This window comes from Pithys albifrons, chromosome 2 (assembly GCF_047495875.1).
Source record: "Pithys albifrons albifrons isolate INPA30051 chromosome 2, PitAlb_v1, whole genome shotgun sequence".
Classification (NCBI taxonomy): domain Eukaryota; kingdom Metazoa; phylum Chordata; class Aves; order Passeriformes; family Thamnophilidae; genus Pithys; species Pithys albifrons.
In genome coordinates this window covers 61,100,294-61,122,518 of record NC_092459.1, presented here as the reverse complement: position 1 = coordinate 61,122,518, position 22,225 = coordinate 61,100,294, and the positions used below count along the sequence as shown (strand labels likewise).

The 22,225-nt window shown below is 39.2% G+C and overlaps 1 protein-coding gene across 4 annotated transcripts in view; it reads right to left on the bottom strand.

Moving 5' to 3' along the window:
* The window catches only part of PHACTR2 (phosphatase and actin regulator 2), a 132,125-nt gene that overhangs the window by 38,731 nt on the left and 71,169 nt on the right, over positions 1 to 22,225 (bottom strand). For all 4 annotated transcript variants that reach the window (XM_071549221.1, XM_071549224.1, XM_071549223.1 and 1 more), the window contains exons 2-4: positions 9,163 to 9,330; positions 3,604 to 3,684; positions 765 to 923 (exon numbers count right to left, since the gene is read on the bottom strand). In XM_071549221.1, the coding sequence (XP_071405322.1) occupies positions 765 to 923; positions 3,604 to 3,684; positions 9,163 to 9,330 (408 nt within the window). The remainder of the gene's footprint in view (positions 1 to 764; positions 924 to 3,603; positions 3,685 to 9,162; positions 9,331 to 22,225) is intronic.

The following is a 22,225-nucleotide window of genomic DNA, read 5'->3' as shown; positions in this document are numbered from 1 at the left end:
AAGATGATAGAGAAAATAAAATTGGTCCAAATACTGTGGTTCCACACTAATCTTTACAATTCCTTTGAGTCAAACTCTTGTTACCAAAGGAGATCTGATGAAAGGTAACAAAAATAACATGGATGTTAAGCCTGCTAAATATTTAGCAGTATTTACTAAAGTTCATCTGTTGAAAACCCTATAGTTCCACAAATGGCCTAGGTTCACTTTTTGGTAGTGATACAGCCCCTTGAATGTTTCTGAAGAGCTAGAATGCAAGTGTTTGAGATTCAAGGAAAACCAACAGGAGCGAGTTGCTGAAGTTACTTTCAAAATGATACACGGTTTTAAAGTGGCTTAACCAGTTCTGAACATTCAACCCGAGTCACCTCTACGATGATAATTGCAAGGTGATGATTATGCACTTAGTGTGTTCTTTCATAAGAGGAAAATCTGAAATCAAAACTTGCCCATGGCTACAAGGAAAGGCTCATACTGAATTAGAAATCAAATATCCCTGCACACATTTTCATGCTCAGACCATGCTTCTCTTTATGATCTTACTGTATGTTTGTATGGCTAGGCTTCACAAACCCTACACAGTAAAAGGTGCTTTCATCACTACCAGTGATGAAATACTGGTGTTTGGCAAGTCTTATCCTCTCAGCATGTTCTGCTGACATCCTTGTGGCAAAATAGAACTCACAGCATGTGTTGGTGCTAATGGAAGAACACATCAACATTTAAAGTAGGCAAAAAAATCTGTGAAGAATGTGTTCATTTACCTTTTTGATCTTCTTTTTTTCCTTCTGATGCTGATGCTTTCTCTGATAAAGAACCATTATTTCCACTGACTTTTACCACATTTTCTTCCTGTATGGTTTCTTCACCAATGGCTATGGTGTGTCCATTTGAAGTCTCAAAATTTACTGTTACATCACCATCTGAAATGAAAATTAAAAAGCTATTGCCTACTTTAATTGCTTACTTAGCACCTACTGACAAGACACAGCATCCCTCTGCTTTCAAGTTCCCATGGAAGCAAAGCAGAAAGACTTACTGAAATGTGAAACGTCAGGCTGCAGATCTGCTCTAAAAAGTAACTGTAACTGTAAAGAAACTCCATAAGCTTCCATGTTCTTTGGGTGAACACCTCTGCAGTCGTGGGTTTGGAAGTTCATGTTGATTTTCAGGTACAGCTTTGTGTCTGTACACATCAGCATCCTGTTCTTTCCCTCCCAACATACTGCAAAAATTGACAATTAGGGGGTAGATTTGCAGGACTGCTATGGTACATCCCAGTAGGTAAATCAGCCAGGAATTCAGACAGAAGTTCTCAGAATGTGTGTGCCCAGTTAATTAATAAAATAGATCACAAAGACATTATCCATTCTTAAGAACATTCTTACGGTGAAGTCTTCCTGTATCATGTATCATACCATTATTAAATTCTCCAAGTTGAAATTATTTTCTTGATGATACTTTACTCACTTACCTAGACTATCTCAGTTTGAATTTTTTTAGTCCTGAAAAAAACTTCTTTTTCTTCCCTATTTGTCTTTATTTTCCTGAAAAGTGCTGCTGATTTTCTTCTCTGGTAATTTCAGTTTGCAGGATTCTCATGCTGTCAATCCAAAAATTATGCAAATCTACATAGCACCTCTTCTGATTTACCCATTGATTCTTCAATAACTGTGGCAATTCCACTCCTCTTCCTTGCTGTGTGTTAGCAAACCTGCATGTTTGACACTTCTCTGGTTTCAACAAAACCATGCAGCCTCTTTCCTACCACTTTGGGTGCTCTGTGGGTTGAACCAATTGTTTCACTGTCATCCACACACTAACAGCAACTTGATGTGTAAAAAGTAAGTTCTGCTTTCCTAGCCTTGTCTCATTCACTTTATCTGACAGTTGCACTTACCTTACTGCAACGTTCAATTTCTTCAGCTTCTTGCTTCGAGATATTCTTAAATCCACTTGCTCCTCTCTGCCTCCACATATGACACTGACACCTGTGGCAGTTTTGGTTCTGCAAACACCTCAAGCCTCCAAGTGGCACTTGCCACTTTCCACTTCATTCTTTTTCATCCCATCTGAAACATTGTCATTTCTTCACATTTCTTACCTCTCACTTTTCAAGACTCTGTGAAAGTTCCTTGTTTAGCTTTTATCTCCATAGTTATTCCTTCTGACTACCTTCACACTCCTCAACCACCTTCTTTCCTACTCCTTCATTTTTAGCACCTTCAAACCAATCCCATACCCTTTCAAAATGGTCCTTTAAAATTATAATTTTCATCACACACAAAGTACAATGTTCTGAAGGTAACACAGACCAGACTAATATGGGAGCAAGAAGAGAAAATTGTTCATCGTTACATCCTTTTCTCAGTTTGCTCAATCCCTGTAAAAGAAAATCCAAAGTTTCATCCCCTTTTAAGGAGAGAAGATAGGGCCAAGGACACCTATGACCAAAGTATTCATACTTTTAGCACAAATGATAGTTTTATGTTCAGACTGTAACAAACCAGAGAAATTAACACATTTCATTAAGCATTCCAAGTGTAAATGCAATTTACAACCTTCAACAGTCACGTAGCTCCCCAGTAAAGCATGTGGCAAAAACCACAAAAAAATCCCAGATGGACAAATTGAGGTATGGAGAGTTTACATGCCTTGTTTTAAGACAAAGACAGTGGGAGAGACAAATGCAGAAGCCAGCTATGCTGAATGCCATAGTCTGGTAATTAGCCAAACACTGTACAGGCAAATGATGTCACACGTCAACAAACAAGCCCTTTACTTCTAAATATCTATGTGTACAATACAAACCATACACATTGATACTTTCCTGATTCTTCTGATCAGACAGAATAACACAATTTCTAGGAGAAGAATATTTTGGAAAAACATGGAATTCTCAGATATCTTGATAAAATGAAAAATTATTTAATTTTAAGCTACAAAAAACTATTTTATTCACTTGATTTTTATTTAATCTAGGTTTATAGAAGACGAAGAATATTAGAAGGAATACCACTAGAAACATAATCGGATGTAGCACAGAGGTATTAACCTTGGCTTACTCATGTTTTTCAAAACACAGATTCTGCCTAACACCAGTTACTAAGCCTTAGAGCATTTTGAAAGAAGTGATGTCCTCCCCAAAGTTTTATGCTTGTGCAATTTGTGGTCTGCGTGATAAGTGGTGGGATCCATATGATCCCATCACTGGTACTTTTTGATACCTGAAATGGATTATACTGATTTGTTTGGGGTCCCAAAGCCTCTAATTTTTCAGCCAAAATGTCTCATTTTATACTCTAGTGCCTTAAGACAGCAAACCTTAACTCAAAAAATAGGTATATCATTAATTCAAAAATAAATCTGGCAAACAATAAGTAGAAATCACAGAAGTCTCATTATTTATAGGGAGCATTAAAATACTCCAGGATACGACCAGAAGTCAGCTGGTGTAGTTCTTTGTCAGCTGGCCCAAATTATCTCTCACACTCCTCAGTTTGTCTCCTCATACCTATTTATACTATGTGGAAACAATACAATAGTGGCTTTATCATACATGTTTAGCACTTAGCAGCTAAATTCTAGTTAATGTGTTTTCACCTTGCTCAGGCATTTCCTTCAGCACTCCCCTTCTTATCAGCTCCTCTCTGCTTTGTCTTGTCGAAATCTTCCTTTCCAACACTAAAGAAAAAGCACAGTTAAGAACAGATTTATTCTTGTACTGCTGATGCTTGTGGAAAAAAATGTAGAAAAATATTTTTATTTTATAGAAACCCTGAGAAATCTTGTTTCCTCTGATTCTGCAGGAGAAGTAGTCTGGACATCTGTGGACACTCTCTGAAAATATCGTCCCACAATTTCAGGCACAGGAAGTGGGGACTCATATGATCCAGTAACTGAACAAGGCTCCTTGAGGCTTCTTTTACAGTCAATGGAAAAAGGTATTTTCAGAGTGAAACTGAACTCATCCTAGAATAGGCATTTAACATGTAAAGGCACCTCTTTCCCACTGACTGCAGTGACTAACTAGCTCAGCTGGAGATACCTCCTTCTGCTATTGCAGAAATTTTGAGTTGGGAGAGACAAATTCTACTCAGAGTAAGCAGCTCACAGAGTAGCCTTTGTGACATGCGAACTGTCTTAAAGGAAAAAAAAATCCAACAAAAATAACCTTTAACAGAAGCCAGAAAGTTGTATTCTAAAAGGAAATAACATCCTCCTTGATGCTGGTTGGCTTTCATGGCAAAAAACTGCAGCATCCTATCATTACATCCAGTTGTAAAAAGTCTCTCAGAGTCCATGCTTCCCAAATTTACAGCATCAGGTTTATTTCTCACACACAAAGTACAGGGATTCAGCAGCTGCTTAACATAGGATGCATTTCTCTGTCAAAATAGCACCACTTCCTGGCAGAAGAGCTGGAGGCAGTAAACATTTTGACCAGCCCAGTTCAAGCTACTCATGCCTATGAGATCAAGAGCTCACAAATGCAAACAGTACTGGCTCAAGAACATGTTAAGTTGGCATTAAGTCTGTGTCTATATACTCATGCACTTTGTAGGATCTGTCCATTAAAGGTCAAACCTCTGTGGCATTCAAACTGCATTTGACAACATAAAGGAGCCCATGAGTGTGACTCCAGAGTCTCAATATAAGCCTGATTCCTTGGGGAGAGTGGTAGCATGAACTCTGATCATGTTAGACTGCCTTGGGTCCCAAACCTAAATTACTCACAAGCTCTTCCAGGTTTCCCCATTATTTTTTAAGGTATATGCTTTGCAATTGTGTGTCACACACTGGCACAGGAGCATGCCCTAGTCTTGCAAATAGGTTTTCATGTAGAGGAACACTCAGTCCCACAAAGACTCTTTTAAAAGAGTCTGGGAGTCATGAAGACAGAAGACTAGATGGGCAGGCATGGATGGAGTGTCTTAGTCTTTCTAGAAAGCAGATGTATTCATAAGCAGGGTGAAATCTCCTTTGACAGAGCCACCAAGGATGAACACCTTATGCACGCACTTTAGACTTGTTTTGTTGCTGGTAATATAAAAATTCTTTTATTATTATTTCAGTGTTACAGATATAATTTTAATAATACTATTTTTTCTCTCTACTTCCTTTTACAACTGTTTTCTTGGGGACAGTGAAATGAGATGATCTCTCATATATATTTGTGGGACCATCCAATGCCACTTGAAAACAATAATGCTTCATCCATGAAGCTTAACAACATTACATCAGACCCTCTCATCAATGTGTCTCTAGTTTGCAGGATGATGTATTTTTTTGGTTCTACAAAACTAAATTAACAACTATATTGGATTAATTATCATGGAAAGTGTCAACTGGCATTAGAAGATATGAACTCCTTACACTTTTACTGAAAGACCTCAAAGCATTTTCTAAATTACATAGGTTTCATAACATCCCTGAGACATAACTATCTCCATTTCACAGATTAAAAAATTTGTGAACAGATAAGAAGCTTAACTCCCAGTCCTCCATCATCTAAAATACTAGCCATGAGTGGTGTTTTTATTTAAACTGATTAAGCTCAATTAATTCAGCTTGAAAAGGTAATTTATTTTAAATATTTTCTGGCCCAGGGAAAAACATTAGAAATCATGCTAGTATTCACTATAAGGATCGTAACTTTAATTCCTACAAAGAAAAAGGCAGAATTTTAACTTAAATCAAAGTGGCCAAAAATATGTCCCCTTGTATAAGAGGAATGAGTAGCTTGTCAACTTAGGAACTTATACTGGGTGCTATTTAGCCAGTGTGGATTCATTATTTATTGACAAGCACAGACTTTAGACTATGCAATATATTTCCCATTTACATAGTCAATTATTTTGTACCATCTGCACACCCAGTAACCATCATTCAAACATTTCCTGACTTCTGAATGCTTGACTTTGTAACTCTATCATTTTAGGAGAGCTTACTGAAACCTAACAGTAGTCAAAAGTAATTAGCTTAACTGAGTAGTTTGAGACTCTTAAACCTCAATGAAATTAGGCTGAGTGACCAGCTTATGCTATTAAACAACTCTTTTCTGTACTAGGTATATATCTCTATATCTGTGAATATAGATATCTTAACCCATTTGTCATACATATGATATATAGATATACGTGTCTATACGAGAGTATTAATATACATAACATTTCAACATTAACAGCAACATACTGTTTATAACATTAAGCAATAAAAAAATGAAAAGAACAGCTTCACCATCTGTATACAAGTATATAAGGAGATAGATTACAAAGAGGTCAGTCCTGACTATGAGGAGAACTGGTTATCAGTCCTTCCTGCTAAGGAAGGCTGAGGTGAGGCAGGCAGGCAGACTCCACTCTGATGCTCCAGAAGAATCAGAAAATCCCAGGTCAAAATTCTTCCCCTACTGCAGCCAAAACCAGAGCTTGCTTGTCCTCAAGATGTAACCATCAGAAAGCATGTGTATTTATGGTGCTGGATGCAGCCCTCATTTGCTTAAACAATTCTAACTCCCCTCCAGGGAATCCCACAAGTATTTGCATTTGTGCCCAACATAAATAATAGTAAAACTAATAATAAGAATAGTTTACCTCAAAAAGCTGTTTCCATCCCTTTCTCTCCATCCCTTCAAAAGATACTGCTTAGTGATGCTCAATAGCTACAAACCTCAGGCAGCTTTAAAACCCATTCTCTGACTCAAAAAGTGCTGTGAGGTTCTGCATATTCTCCAGTATTTAGTTTTGTTCTTCTAAGAGAAGCTTGAAATAATTCCAATTGCTAATTTTTTTCTGTTCTAGTAAGAGCTAAAATTGCCTTTTGCTCCCTGTCTGCATATACTCTCGTAGTGAAGCTTTGAAGTGGCATCTACTTCGTGCTAAGACACAAACTGCTGCCTTCCTTTCCTTCACAGCAAAATACTAAAGAGGAGAGAAACGCTTGAGATGATACCATTTTCTGTTTGTTTTTACTTAATTTTGAAAGTCCTCTAGGCAAAAAGCACACCACCAGTGCCCAGAAAACAAGACTTTCTGAGATAGAGGATGGAAAATATGTTGCTAAAGGAAAAAATTCCCACCATCATTCCCACATCAGCACAGATATTAACATCTAAACCTGTATCCTTTTCTAATGTTTGTGGTATTTGCTGTTTATGAACACCTTGCAGTTGCTTCTAACGCAAGAGGCACTCCATGGTACGTGGCCTGGCAAGGCTCTGGCAAGAACCTATTTCAAAAAGCCTATTGAAAAACAAGAGAAAGGTGTAAGAGTTCTTTCCAACAGACAACATTCTGTCTTAGAAAAAACTCTTTCTTCAGCTGTATACATATTTCTCAAATAGCTCTATTTAGGAAACAGGCAATAAAAGGATCATCATGCTCTCTCCTGTGGTCTCAGGCAGGAAATGGGTTTCCTGCATGTAAGATGCACACACACACACACAGCCCCCATTTGGTAATGTAAATACATCTCTGATTGAGTAGTCTGAGGAAGAGGATATCCTGTAGGATTTTTATTTTGTATGGATGTCTTCCCATTTCTTATTCAAGTTAGATAAGCAACCTGCCACATATTAAATGTGTCTTCTCAATCTCTATTGGTCCTGGGTCTATTTCCTCAAGAAATACAGGGAAAACTATTTTTTTCCTCCCTGAAATTGCCATCTGAGGCAGGATAAATGCAATCCAAGTTACTTTTCATTTCAAATTCCAACCTCACATGAAGCATGTACACAAACATAAATGATCCCACACACAGTTTAAAAGCAAATTACTATCTTGAGGGATAACACCATCATAAACAAGACCAGCAAATTAAGTACAGGCAAGAAATTAAGAAGCTACTTTTGAAAATGTTGGTCTTAATTTCTTTGTGCTTAATTTCCTCATTTTGTAAAAGAAATATGAACACATGCTTTGTCTTGGCATTAAGAATTGATGTGTCATGCTTCTAAGATTGGATTCAGGCCCTCAAAAGAAAAAATAGTACAATATAAGAAATACCATATTTAACATGAATTTACCAGATATTAACTTTTAAAAATAATTGAAAAATAACACATATATTATTATTTAATGGCATAACAATGTAACACATGCTAATAGGTTGTGAAAGTTTAGGGAATCTCTGTATACACAGCTTATGAACAGTCATTACTCTAAAAAATTCATTGCATAGAAAATCACATAGCTATCCAGGAGTAGCTGCAGAATATTTAGGAGTCATTAACTAGAAATAACTTTGTTCTATCAATATGATAAAAGTACTAGGGAAGCTGAAGGAAACTGGAAGCAATGAAGGAGATATCAGATTGAGGGGACTTTTTTTGGTTGCAGTAGTAGTAGAAATTGTGATTGGGTGTTGTGGCAGAGTACATGAAAAAAAAAAGATATAAAAATAAAAAAGGAGAGACAGAAGGATCTTACAAAGACTGCCCAAAACTTTAGTTGGCATCTGGAAGTGATGAAGACACCAGAGAAGATGGCTTCTTTTTGCCTTTTGTGTAAATTAAGTATGTTTTAGAAGTTTCACTGCAAAACCATAGAGCTCCTTGCTGTAATTGTCAGGAGTTGCTATGGGTTTAAATGCCAAGTAGTGACATTTTAAGAATTCAGGAGAGCCTACTGAAAACACTTCAGGAGATTAGCATTGGTTTTATTGCCACAGCCTTGGAAGACAGTAGATAGAGGGCTTGCTTTGTGGTAATGAGTCTAAAGAGCTCACTGGACTGTAACTAGACTCACATTAGGAAAGCATTACATCAAATGTCTGAATCCCAAGACAAAAGTTTGGGATTTTTATAGAGAAAACTGATTCTGGTTCTGCCGGGCATGGCCACATCTGCTTCTCCCCCAGACTTCTGTCCCCATGAAGGCAAGGCTTATTTTCTAATCCAACTCATTGACAGAGACATTTCCAGCATATTTGAGGATATGTACAGTAAACAAATAAACTGCATATTTTTGGTGATAGGTTCAAGACATCAGCTGAACAAGGATAGCTCTTTCCTTGACAAGGATCAAACTGTTATTGTATATACAAAATACCATGCCTAAGTAATTCTTGACATCCAACAATTTCAAAGAGTTTTTCAAATACTATTCCGTAAAACCATCACAGCATTTCCTACTATTTGCCACCAAAGGGCCACAGACATACCTGCTGACGTTTCTCTGAATTTGTCACTGGTCTTCTTCTTCCGCCATTTCCAAGGTTTAAAGATTTTGCCAATGTTGGAGAGTTTGCCCTTCCTCTTGAAGGGAGGAGTTTGGGATCCTGGGGCTGGTCCTTCTGAGTTAGCAATTGAAGCCTTGTCCAAACCATCAACTGTATAAAGAAGAGAAGTAAAGGTAACTGAAGGATGGAAAACAAAATGGTACCCAACAGCAAAACTACAACATGAGATTGTAACATAACAAGCTGTGTGTGTCCATGTGGTTTTCTTCCTGTTCCAGAAGTAAGCCAAGGGGCACCTGGTCTCAGCCTGTGGTCACTAGCCTGTCCCCACCCCAGCTTGCCCTGGGCTTCACTGCTTCTCAGCATCCCAACTGTAGCTGTTCAAAACTTGCTTCTCATGATGCACATCTGGCACATTTGCACAGTCCTATGTTTTCCCTCCCCACTGCAGAATGTCTTTCAACATGTATTTGGGTGACTTTTTCCCAATCCTTGGTAAAGTTGAATAAACTAGCTGTCCTTATAGAGAAAACAAAACACTTCTAATGCAAAAATATAAACCATTTCTTTTGGGTGAAATGAATCCTTTCTTAAACAAGCTCTGAAGTTAGCTGTTCTGGCAGTGGAATGGAAACAGGTCTGTTTGATATCCCTGGTAATCAGTCATTCACAGCACAGCCTGCCGTGAGTCAGGCTTCTTACTAACAAAATGTATTTAACAATAAGCTTTTGAACTGTAGCCAGAATTTAAAGAAGGATTACTTTTCTGCAAAAACATATTGAGTGATATGAAAGCCAATATTTATCATCAGTGGCTCTACCATCAAGTTTTTTGAACCAAATTAAGACTGATCCCATAACGTGTCATAGCATACAGTTAAAATAAATTTCCTAGAAATTTCCCTCAGACATTACTATAATTTATTTCTATTTAAGAACTAAGGTTTCTTAGAGCTTTCCATTCGTAGTCCTGCAAAAAATTCAAATGTCCTGAATTTTTACTCATGAGAGCACTGAAGTAAGTGCTATTACTTACAGACATAAAATTAATCATGGGCTTAACTGTTTGTGGCATACAGGCTCTGTAATTGCTTTCATTCATCTAAACATTCTAATTATAACCAATTCAGAACAGAGTTGATGCTACTCTGAACAGTAATAATGATAATCATAGATCATTAAATCAGAAATGCTATTCAAAGAAATATCACTGTCCCCACTTTACAGATGGAAAATATGAGGCACAGAATTGTTAAGTGCTTAATTCTATGTTTGCCAAATGGCTTCCTGAAGCCTAGTCCTGTGTCTTAGCTGCTAAAAAGATATATATTCAGCCACATAACATCATGGTGCAATCTTATTATTTTGTTCCTCATACAAGTCGCATTTAATGAGCCCTATATTTGTCCTAGGCTTTAGATTGATCCAGGATGCTAAAAAAAATCTCTTCTGTGAGAAAGCTGATGTAATGCAAACTGAGTCCAAGAAACTTTATTTCCAGTGTTTTGAAACAAAGCATGGGAAGAAAGATTCACTGTCTAACTTCATTAAAGTCTATAAACTTAAAACCAGAGATAAATATATATTAAAGCAATAGCATTTAAATTAATAAATCTAAGGAAGTTATGCCATAAAATTTATTAAATTCTGTACTGCCTGAGAGATGGAAAATTTCTCCAGGATAAATTACTACTAGTAAGATACAAGGGGGTTTCAAGCTTGTATGTGTTCATTTTGGGTATTTTCTGATTCATAACATGGACATAAGATAGAAGATTGGCATGCAAATGAACTTGGAATGTAAAACGCCAAGATTCTGGTTAGTACTCAACTATGTCTACCCCTTGCAGGAGTACAAAATCCCAACTTTCTCACCTGTGTGCCTGAGAGTACAAGTCGATCTTTAGGGAGGTTTAAGCTAAGACTCCCTTAAAATGAACCAGCTGTCCCCCTACACACTCTGAGAAGCCAGGTGAGATGTGAGGGATCAGAAAACCACCAAAGCTAGTGAGCAGCTCTGTAAAAAGAGAGAGGCATAAGACAGCAGAAGGAGCCCTGTGGAGATGCTTGCCTGAAATTAGGGGTTGTAATTTTGTCTGGGCTTACAGACACTGCCTGTGGAGTGCAGTCCCCTGAAGAATACAGAAGCCTCTGCTGGAAACTGTGTATCTAAGGGAGAACTACATGTATTTGAAGGGTACTTCTAAAGACAGAGAGCGAAATTTATCTTGGCAATTCCAGTTGACATAAGAAGGGACCAGAGCCACAACTTGCAGTCAGGAAGAGTCAAGTGAGAGGTATGGAAAACACTCCCAGGAGGTGGGTGGTACAGCACTGGAACAGGTCCTGGGAGGATTTGGAGGATCAGCCAGGAGAGCCTCCAAAGCTCACTCCGGGGCTGACCTCACGCACTGTCAGGAACAGTGAGGGCCTGGACGGAGTGACCTCCCCAGGTCCCTTCCAGTCAAGATTCCCATGGTGATAAGGGATGTGGAAAGACACGGTTTCTCTGTGAAATCAACACTAGTAAATCCAAATAATCAGAAGTGAAGTGGTGAAGCAGAGAGACTAGGATCTAGGACTAGGCTGTAGAGAGTTCTGTCTCGGAGCAGGAGCCAAACACTGTTTCACTGGCAGAAGCAGTCTATCAGCTCAGTAGAGTGAGAGGCTACCTACCCCTTGAGGCAGCAGGACAAAATCCATGTTCTTGTCTCCTACAACTTAGAAAGGCTGGGCTTTTGGTGTGAGGAGCCTGCATTCTGGTGACAGACAGCATGGTCTTACAAATACTAGAACACTGATATTTTCAAATCCTTCTGAGTCATGGCATCTAGTCTATTGCAGGCAACCACTTTCATAAAAGTCTCATCCAGATTTTTTGCTCTTGTGCTGACCAGCAGAAATGGAGGAGGATTATGGCTCCAATAGCTCCCCACAGAGAAATATGGATTTGCATCAGTCCCTGCTCTGCCCTCTGCTGAAAACATAACTCCAAAATAATGACCCTAGCTACAGGAATCTGTTTCAAATGAGCTAACACGTGAAACTTGTGGACAATAATTCTTTTCAGGAAGACTGAGACTCTTGAAAACAGGCTTCAACATTATTTCCTTCTGACAATAAAAGATGAGGAGTTGATTTATAAAGTGAGTTGATCAAGTGCTCACAATTGGGAGTTTACTAATCCATGGACCTTGTACCAATTCCTTCATTTGAAAAAATGACTCAAATATGATCTGGAAAGGATGAATAAGCATAGCCAAGTATCACAGACTAATTTAGAAATAATGTAGGAAAAGTAACATTTCTAAGAAAAAGAACATATTTATATTCAAAAGCACATATATTGTATGTATTCTATCTATCTATCTATCTATCTATCTATCTATCTATCTATCTATCTATTCATAACGTAGCACAATAAATTACTTAGAAAAAAATCCACAATTTGAGCAATGACATTTCAGAGCATTTATGGAAATATCTTTACAAAAGCTACTACTCCTTTGAAATAGCAGGAAATTGATGTCTTAGATTTACATTTGGTTTGTAGGTCATGTACTACTCAAGATTAAAGCAGGATGTTTTCACCTCAGAGAGCTTATCTATTAATCATTGTAAACATTATACATATTCACTGAGCTGAAAAGAAACATCTTAGCTTCCCAAGATTTAGACAAGCCTGGTCTCTTGTCTTAGTTTGTACAGTGTCTTGAAGTCCTACCTTCTTCCCAGTCTTCAAAAAGCCAGTGAGACACTTTATTGCCTTCAATAAACGTCATTATTAAGTTTGACATTAGGACTTTTGTCTATACTACCTGCATAGTTTATTTTATCATATTCCAGTCCTTTGCCCTAGGTGAACACTTTACAGCCAAAGGACAAAAAGGTGCACATAAGAAGGATAAGAAGAAGTATAAAAATCATATATGCTGATGTCACATGAAGAGGAGATCTTGTAAAAGACCAAAACCGATGGCAACAGACACTGCAAAGCCAATCATGCTGCATGAGCCATGAGTTAGATGGTTATTTTAATGAGATTATTGTCATAAAGACTCTTGAGACCATGGAGTGAAAAACACTTAGGACTACACAGAAGAAAAGAAATAAGGCAGAATTTAGGTGCCTATGTCATAAGTTTTGCTATTAGGAGTCTGAGAAATTCTCTCTGACTCTGAAGGTACAGATGCCATTAAAACTATAGCAAGTCTCTTCTTGTCTGTACACAAACAGCATCCCACACTGAAATTTCACAGCAGAGTGGCTTTGGTGATGAAGGCAGCCTGGGAAGTTTCTTCTATGAACTTTCATCCCTGACCCTAAAGAAATATGCCATTCCTTCAATTGTAAAAATACTACTGTTCATTGGGCTTCATTGCAAGTAGATCTCTAAATGATTGAGACCAAAACCGCCTCCCCCTTTCTGCCCCCTTTCATTTTTTAAAAAATTGATTTAAATCTGGGCCATTTCAGTGACTGAGTATTCAGCGCAGTTCTACAAACATTTCCAAAGTCAAGACTGGGTGAGGAGCTGCTGGACAGGGTGGGGAGCTGGGGACCGGACTGGGCAGACAACCTAAAGAAGCTCTGCAGTTGCAGCCAGGATAGCAGGACACTCCAGCCACGAACTCAACAGCCCTGCACAGCCTGGCGCATACCACATGCCTGAACCTGGATGAGCCCACAGAATAAAGCATGCTTTTGCATAGAGCATTCACAGGGTAGGTCGAAAACTTGGGGGTTTCCCCCTTCCTGCATAAGTAGTGTTGAAACCCTTCACTTGAAACTTTCTGATGCTACAAGTATTACAGGATTGCAATGCTATTAAACCTTTCAAGCCATCCCTCAGAAGCATTTTTCCTTTCCTTTGTCTCTCCACTCCCCTCACCAGCCCCTTTCTACACAAGCCATCTAATCCTGCTGGAGCACTGGGATATACAACTAAGGGATTCTTTCTCACATCAGGGTTGTTAAGTACAAGATGGTACCAGCAGAGTGATAAGTTCTCTTCTTTCCCCATCATGCCGCACCTTTAATGCTGCATTCCCTTCTCCCACACCCACACCTCTCAAGGCTCACCACCTGCACTGCAATTATGCTCTGGATCCTTGTCATACAGCAAGGTGTAGAGTGGCTAGACAAAGGAAAGGTCTACCTCCAGCCTCTCCTCCTCCCCATCGCTGGACAATATAACCAAGAGGGAAAAGGCACAGAGTCAAGAATTCCACAAGTGCTTGAGGCACTAAGGTAGCTAATACTTTAACCAGAATTGTTTCTTTTGCAGTATTACCATAGTATTACCACATCACCCTTAAAGTGTGTGACCAAAACCTTTTTGTCTTGCCAGAATACAGGAGATTCAGGGTATTGCCACATCTAACCAATTGAGAAATGCAAGAGAAGATGCCATGGCCCCACTTAAAAGCTACCTTATGTGTGGATTTGGATCTGATTTCTGTGCTTATTAATTACCAGTTAGCTAGTACAGTTATTTCTTTTTCCTCTTCCTCTCACTGCAACCTGCTGCCTTGCCGGGATGTGCTGCAAAAGTCATCTTGATTCATTGAGATCTCAAAACCTCTTCTTACAGTGCTATGATTTTCTACACTGTCTTGCCAAAGGGCACAGAGTTGGAAGTCGTGGGGTTTATGTCAGCAAAATCAATATGTTTATGCAGATGCGTATTATCCCCAATTAGCAACAAGAACAATAATTCATCAACTTGCTATAGAGTATAAGCTGCTTATTTCTAGAGCTTACTGGCAAAATTCACGATACTGCATGGCAAAACGTTTGATGTGGTCATTAAAAATCAGAAGTCATTCTGACACTAAAAATGTCATTTTCAATAAGTATCTCAAATTCAGTAATGTTCTATTTTTCCTGATCAGAACCAGATGGAAAAATGAGTCTTTTTTTTTCCTGGTTTTGTTGGGGTTTTTTGTTTGTTTGCTTGGTTGGTTTGCTTTTTTGTTTTTTTTTTTTTTTTTTAGTTTTTGTGTTTTATTGCAGTTTTTTAATCTATTTGGAATGGAAAAATGCAGCTAATCCCCAGTGGATAAAATGGTAAATGGAAGAGCTATAATCTACCTCCAAGCAGCATAATGAATTGGCATCTGCATGCTTTTGCCTTGCCATACATCTGGAGTTTAACTTTGCAGAAACCATCACAAGCTAATTGACTTGATTGTGTTTTAATTAAATGAAAGGAAAAAGCTGAAGTTCAAATGTAGGCGGCTGAATGGTAGTTTCCATATGGAACTGACAATATCACAAAATGTTAATTGGACCTCCCACTGGCAACGAGCTAAACAGGCTGGATAGAGGCTACTTCATAGGGATGCTGCCTGCTGCCCTGAAACAGCCACAGGGAAGCCTGGAGAAACTACAGCAGGGATGGATATTACTGCCTCCATACCTCCAGTGCCAAATTCCAGACAGGGCTTCAGGAGTTCAAACCCTGTAACTCCCATATCTCCATAAGCAAAATGTTACCTTGCTGCAGAAAGTCAAATGCTGCAAGGGTGAAAAATTCATCTCAAAAGGTCACATTCTGTTCTGCTCCTGTGAAGAGCCCCTGCCTAAGCTCTGCAAACCCCCCAAAAATATACCTACAAGGGAAAGGGGGAAGAGGGAAGCCTGTGCTTCTCCTGAAAAGGATGGCACAGATGGCCAGGGCTCCTTGTTTCAGACAAAAACCCATGTGGCTCAGAGGGATGCTCAGCCACACTGTCCTCTTCTACAGTGTGGAGAGGAGGAATATGACCAGAATCCCAAATGATGTATTTATTCTAGTTCTCAATTTCGCACTTGTAGACCTGGGATTAACTGGCTCAGGGAAAAGCTTATTTAGCTATCTGTCTCTCAGGCAGGATGCCCTAGCCCCAGCAAGCAAGGAGGCAACCTTACCTTGGCTTCCTACTACCTTACACAAGAAACAGGACCTAGAACGCTGTTAACTTTGGAGATGTGCTTGCTGCATCACTGGGGTAAAGCACAGAGAACCTCTTTCCTTTAGTTATCTTAGGTGCTGCTCTTTTGTTTTTTGGGTTTTATTTTTATTTTTGTTTATTACAATAACCACATCAACTTAAGAGCTGTTGAGTGGTTTATCAAGTTACAGGCTATCACATTAGCTACCACATTGTCTCTTGCTAATGCAACCCAAATGCAGATAACATACTTGCAATATGCAGCTTCACTACTGCTACTACTTCACAGTAGAGTTTTCATCCTGCTGGGTTAATTCTACAGAAAAAAAAATCAAGGTTGTAGAGCACTCTATAGAGACACTGGAAATGCCACAGGCAATACAGCCAGTCAGGGCTATCCAGCCTTACTAAATTACACTTCTCATAGAGGAACCTGTGCAGAGCTCGTCTGCTACATCTACATTGGCACGTGAGCTGGGCGGGTTCTACAGTGCATTAAACACTGTAGTTATACCTCTACAGTCACACCACTTTTCATCTGTTTCCTGTGTCAAAACACATTAGGGATTTGCTTCAGGTCTGAATAAAAATAAGGACATGACCTTATGTTTGCAATATGCCCACGAGCATGTGTTTGTAAATTAACGATTTGCGTTCTGGCATCATATTAGAACACCTACACAACTTCTTCCTCCTCTTCAATGAAATGTTTTAACTTCTATCCTTTTAGCTTCTTAAAGAAGGAGTAAGCAAATGCTCAGCCATTCTATTATACAGGTTTGAAAGTGATCTGGCCAAAAATCTTATTGCTACCTCCTCTCTAAACCTGAACAGAGGTGCCTCCAACCAGAAGGAAAGGTATCATAGGTTTAATGCAGGCTGCTTATTGCTTTTTTCTCAACTCTAATACTTGAGCAAAAACCAGCAAATGGAAAGTTTCCAGACAGTTATATTTTCCAGTTATATGAAACATCAGGTCAAAGGTCAAAGCAACTCCTCCACAAAAACAGGGGGAAAAAAAATCCAGGCACCGTAACAGATGTCAGAGGACAGAAAAAACAACTAAAAGCAATGTAAATAAAAAAGTCACCAAACTTCTTTGAACAAATAAGCATTGAAAATTAAGGCTTCTTGCGTTATTAAGGGATATTATAATATTAAGGGATGTATCTCCTTGGAGTACAACAGTATATATTTCTATTTAGAGGGTGGGGGTTTTTTAATATAATTTTGTAATTTCACCTAAAAGTAAGCTGCATGTATTCGTTTTATAAAATTCTGCATTGATATATTCACTGGGTAAATGACTGAGCTGCTGATTCTTTTCTGATGCCTTTCAGCCATCTCTCTGACATACCTGGAAAGATGGAGGCATTTCCTTGGAGATCACTGGCTGTGTCCCCAGAAGCCATTGCCACTGTGGGCTTCCAGTCATCACAGCCTGTGTTTTGGCATCACCATGGTGAAAACTTTAGCTGAAGCACCAACTATGCTGGGAACCATTTGTAAGGCTACATGTTATCACCACACCAAGACAAAAGAAAAAACACCTTTTCCCTGGGCTTTTAAGAGTCAGGTCCTACTACTGACACTGGAGGGTCAGGGAAATAGTTTTGCTAACCACACTGAGCTAGATAATGTCTTTGAGCTGGGGAAGGAAGCAAACAGGAATGAATGGGGGAGAAGTCTCTGACTCCTTCACTGCATCTGGTGCTAAAGCAATGACCACATGAAGTGCTAACATCATCAGCTATTTTCCCCTTCAGCACGAAAGGAAGGAGGTACACATCTCCCCATCTCATCCTATCCTCCTACATCTCATTCCAGACCACTCAGCACCCTTGCTGAAACCAATTCTGTATAAACATTACACATGTGTTTTTACCATTACTATTATTACTTTCTTTAACCAAATCTTTCACAATTAACATGCTTATGCATCTGAAAGCAGGTATAGTCTTGTGAACTCCCATCCTAATGCTTCCCTGCTCTTATGTACTATGGCAAGGAGCTCCTGATCTACAAATAACAGAACATTTATATACCCAAGACCATAGGAGCAATTTGATCAGTCATGTAATTAAATCCCAGGGATGGGACAGCTCAGAGCTCACTGTGCTGCCTTTGAAAAGCAACATTTTCTTCTATAGTGGTACCACTTCAACACTTTTTTTTCTAGTACAGGAAACAGCATATTGCACTTGTCCAAACCAAAAGCAAATAGTCTCTTTTTTATGACCTCTCTGGCCTCAGAACCCTGCTAGGGAAGTCAAGGATACTTTTTAAATCCAACTAGCAAATTTCTCATTGTTGCTGTCATTGTAAATGTTTGTACAGACTTTTAGCTCTGACGCCTTTGTAGAGAAAACTGTGTTTATTTTTACGTTCAGTTTTTAGCTGCCTTTAAAATGTTTGTCTTTGTTGCTAGATACCAGCTTGGATAAACAGTAACAGTAAAACTCCAAAATGCCCAGAAGAACTTATTAATCATTAAATATAACTCCTCTCAGTCAAAATGCCAATTTGCTAACTCAAAAACCATAGCATGTAAAAATCATTCATATAATTCTGTACCTATAAAATCACAATTCTGAAAACAGTCTAAGTCATCTTCTTTGCTATGAGGAAATGGGAGTTGCCAAGTTGCAGCTGACTTATTTCGCATCATGTTTCATTACCCTCTCCATCCCCAGCTACACAGCAAACAGCTGTTTTATTCCCTGCATCTTATTCCTTACTAGGGCCAAGGTGGGAAAAATCAGGCACTAGCTGACATATTTTTCAGTCCAGCTGCCCTTCTTTTGCTAGTTTAAACTTGGACACTCAGGGGCATGTTCACGTAAAAGGACAGGTCTGTGTGCAAAGTGATGGGATTCAGTTATACCTTAACCAGCGTGGTTCCTTTCCTACACAATCAAGAAACAGTAATTCCATCATGCAAGCTGATATCATCGTAAATCACTACAACAAAACTCAGTGGAATTGTAGTACCATCTTCATGTAGTTTTGAAGGCTGCCTTCATACATATTTTGGACTTCACTTATTCCAAGGAATCAGTGTTTATGGAAGCGATGCACTGGTAATAAAAAAACTTTAGTTGGAATAAATTACAAATGAAAAAGCCACTCCCCTTCAGCTCATCACGCTGTCATGTCATGTTGGAGCGTGCCCTCTTCATAGCACATCCCAGGGGTGCAGGTGCTTGTGGAAAAAGGGTTAGAAACCAGGATCCCACTTCCCTCTGGGAGAGCCAGCAGTGCTCTCCTTTTAGGTCCAAGCACCAGCTCAGGACTAACCAAAGCATCATGTCCCTGGAAGGGAGGGCTAAAGAAAGGGGCTTTTTGAGGCTTCAGATGGGGAGATGTCTTCCTGTCGTCAAAGAAGGCACTGAGAACACACTCTGCTCTCCCAGTAGATTCTTCCCTTAGGGGAAAAGAACTGCTCTATAAGAGCATCATCAACGTGATAGATACATAATTGATACCTTCATTTCATCACTTGCTTGTTTCATTCTGTATTTGAAGTCCCCACTTCTCCTCTGCTTTCTGTTAATAATGAATGACTGTATTATCACAGTGCTTAAGAGGGCTGGCCATAGATTGGGACCTCTTTGTAACAAGAGCTGTACAGACAAAAATCAGAAAGACTGTTCTTGCTTCAGTTCTAAGTACAAAATGAAAGAGAACATCTTGAACAACAGATTTCTGATTTTCATTGCCACCTGCTGAGCTGTTGTATTTTTAAAAATTTTTAGCTATCCACAAGTCCCTGTGATTTTGTTTGCAGCATGTCCCTTCTTAACTTCCTCTCTCATTCAGACATCTGCATTAAGCAATCATAAAATATATCTCTGGTGTTTGTAGGCTAAAATTAAACACCAACTTGAACTTTTATGCACCAGTTTAAACTGAATTGCTTTAGCTGGAGTGGGATGAGCACCCTTTTACTTGGAAAGCAACAAACAACAGAAAAAATACCAGATCCCATCTCCTCTCCACCAATGCATTTCAGCACTACACTATCACAGGGCCTAGCAATATTCATTCAGTACTTCTATTCAGCACACCTGTAAGAGTTCACACCCAGTAGGAGTTTCAAACAGTGACAGAGGAAATGTCTGTTTGCCTGACGGGGGGATCCGAGCCCACCCAGTTATGTTAGCACAGGCCACTGCATCTCCACCCACTGCGGTTCCAAGCACAGTTAGGAGTTGGTAGGCACTGTCGTGCCATGAGAAATGTTAAGCCTTCGAGTTACCACTAAGATGCTTTTGGGTTCACTATCAATCAGATATTGATTTGTTTACTTTGTACAAAACCCCATACAGACAACAAATTATTTAGCCTATTTTAGCCAGATAAATGACAGAGGCCATTCCCACTGTATAGAATGACACACTTCAAAGTATTTTGTATTTCCTTTAAGACTTTCTTTAAACCCTTAAAAAATTTAGTTTTCATTTAAAAACATTTTTATTATTCCTTATTACTTTAGAGGTAAACCAGGCTACATGGCTCTTGAGTAATTACAAGCCAGAATACAAATGAAAACACAGATATGAATTACTTTAAAAACTGAATGAAATTGATGCCAGTGTTGCAATTATTAGGATTTCATTAATTTTATGATTACTAAATTCTTTGGTATCTTTATGAGTGCCATGACCTTGTTAATACAGGTGAATTGAACACAAAATATTAGTATTTAGCTGTGTGCTTAAAAGTACCATAATAATCTGATTAAAATAAAAAAGGTGGTGGAAAAAACCTGAATATGACTGGCAAGCCCAGGACCTATTGCTAGCAACTCCAAGCTGCACTGGAAATTCAAAATCCTCCTATGTATTTACAGCATCAGTCTTCACCAAATTTATCTTTGGCATTATTTAAGCTCTGTAAAGTTTTGTTTTTTAAACTACTACCAAAGAGAGGGAACATTATGTGACTGAGTGCTCGCATGTTTCCAGCAGTCCCTGGGAAAGCAAGCCATTTCTTAGAAAAGCCCACAGGAATACTTCAGAAATTCCTGCTGGCAGTTTCTGCCTGTCCCAACTGTTTCTCATTCTCTCATCCTGAGCTTTCTGCAACTTGCACAGCAGCTGATGCACCCAACAAGGGAGACAAAGGGCTATTTATATGCTTATTTAATAATGAATCAATGAGTGGACAGTCTCCCACAGAGTAACGAGCAAACACTGCTGCCACTGCTGATATTTCTACAGGGGTCTTTCTCTAAGGGTCTGTCCAGAGGTGGGCAGCCCATCCTGGCAGCCAGGGCTTCCATGGGTCCCTGCTCTTCCCACTCAGTGGCCCTCCAAATGGCATTGCTGCAGGAACCCGAGGAAGTAAAGGAAAGCAGAGATCCCACAGAAGATGGATGACCTCATCCCCGTGCTATTGGGCGCAGAGGGAACACTGGAGCCCTGGGTTGGCAACCAAGAGTCTAACTCATTTCTTGTGACCTTCTGCAAGGCACAGGGTCTTTGCAGCCACCTGCCAGTGCTACTCTGGGTGTGTGGTTGGAAACCCATTCAGCTCCAATCTCAACCAAAAGAGCAGAGATTGGAGCTGCAATCCCCCAGCAATTTACCTCCCACAGAAAATACCTTCTGAAAAATTCTCTTTGTCATACTGAACAAAGGTTAATAATTATTCTTTCAAAGAGTGCCTTCAAGCAGCTTACAAACAAATGATGGCAACTTTGCCGAGCTTAGGGGAGCAGTGGTGACATTTTGGAAATGAAAAGAAGTGATCAAGGGTTCAGTCATTTTTCTTGCCTTGAAAAAGGTTTGCAATTTCCCTTAAAACTCCCTCCCACTCTTGCTAACATTCAAGGACTTGGCACACATATTCAACATTTTTAGACCCTATCCTCACTTTTCTCTCCAGTTGGATACTGAACTGTGGGAGAGAGTGGTAATTCTCACCCCAGGAAAGACCCAAAAAGGGACCACTGTGTTACACTGTGCAGCTCCTTGCCCTGGACAAGCGTTGCCTTTCACATGCTGTGCTCACATGAAGGAAAGATCTGAAATCGTGATGAAACATAAAGAGGACACAATAAGCAAAACAGAAGAATTCTGTATTTGGTAGGACATTTTCTGCATACC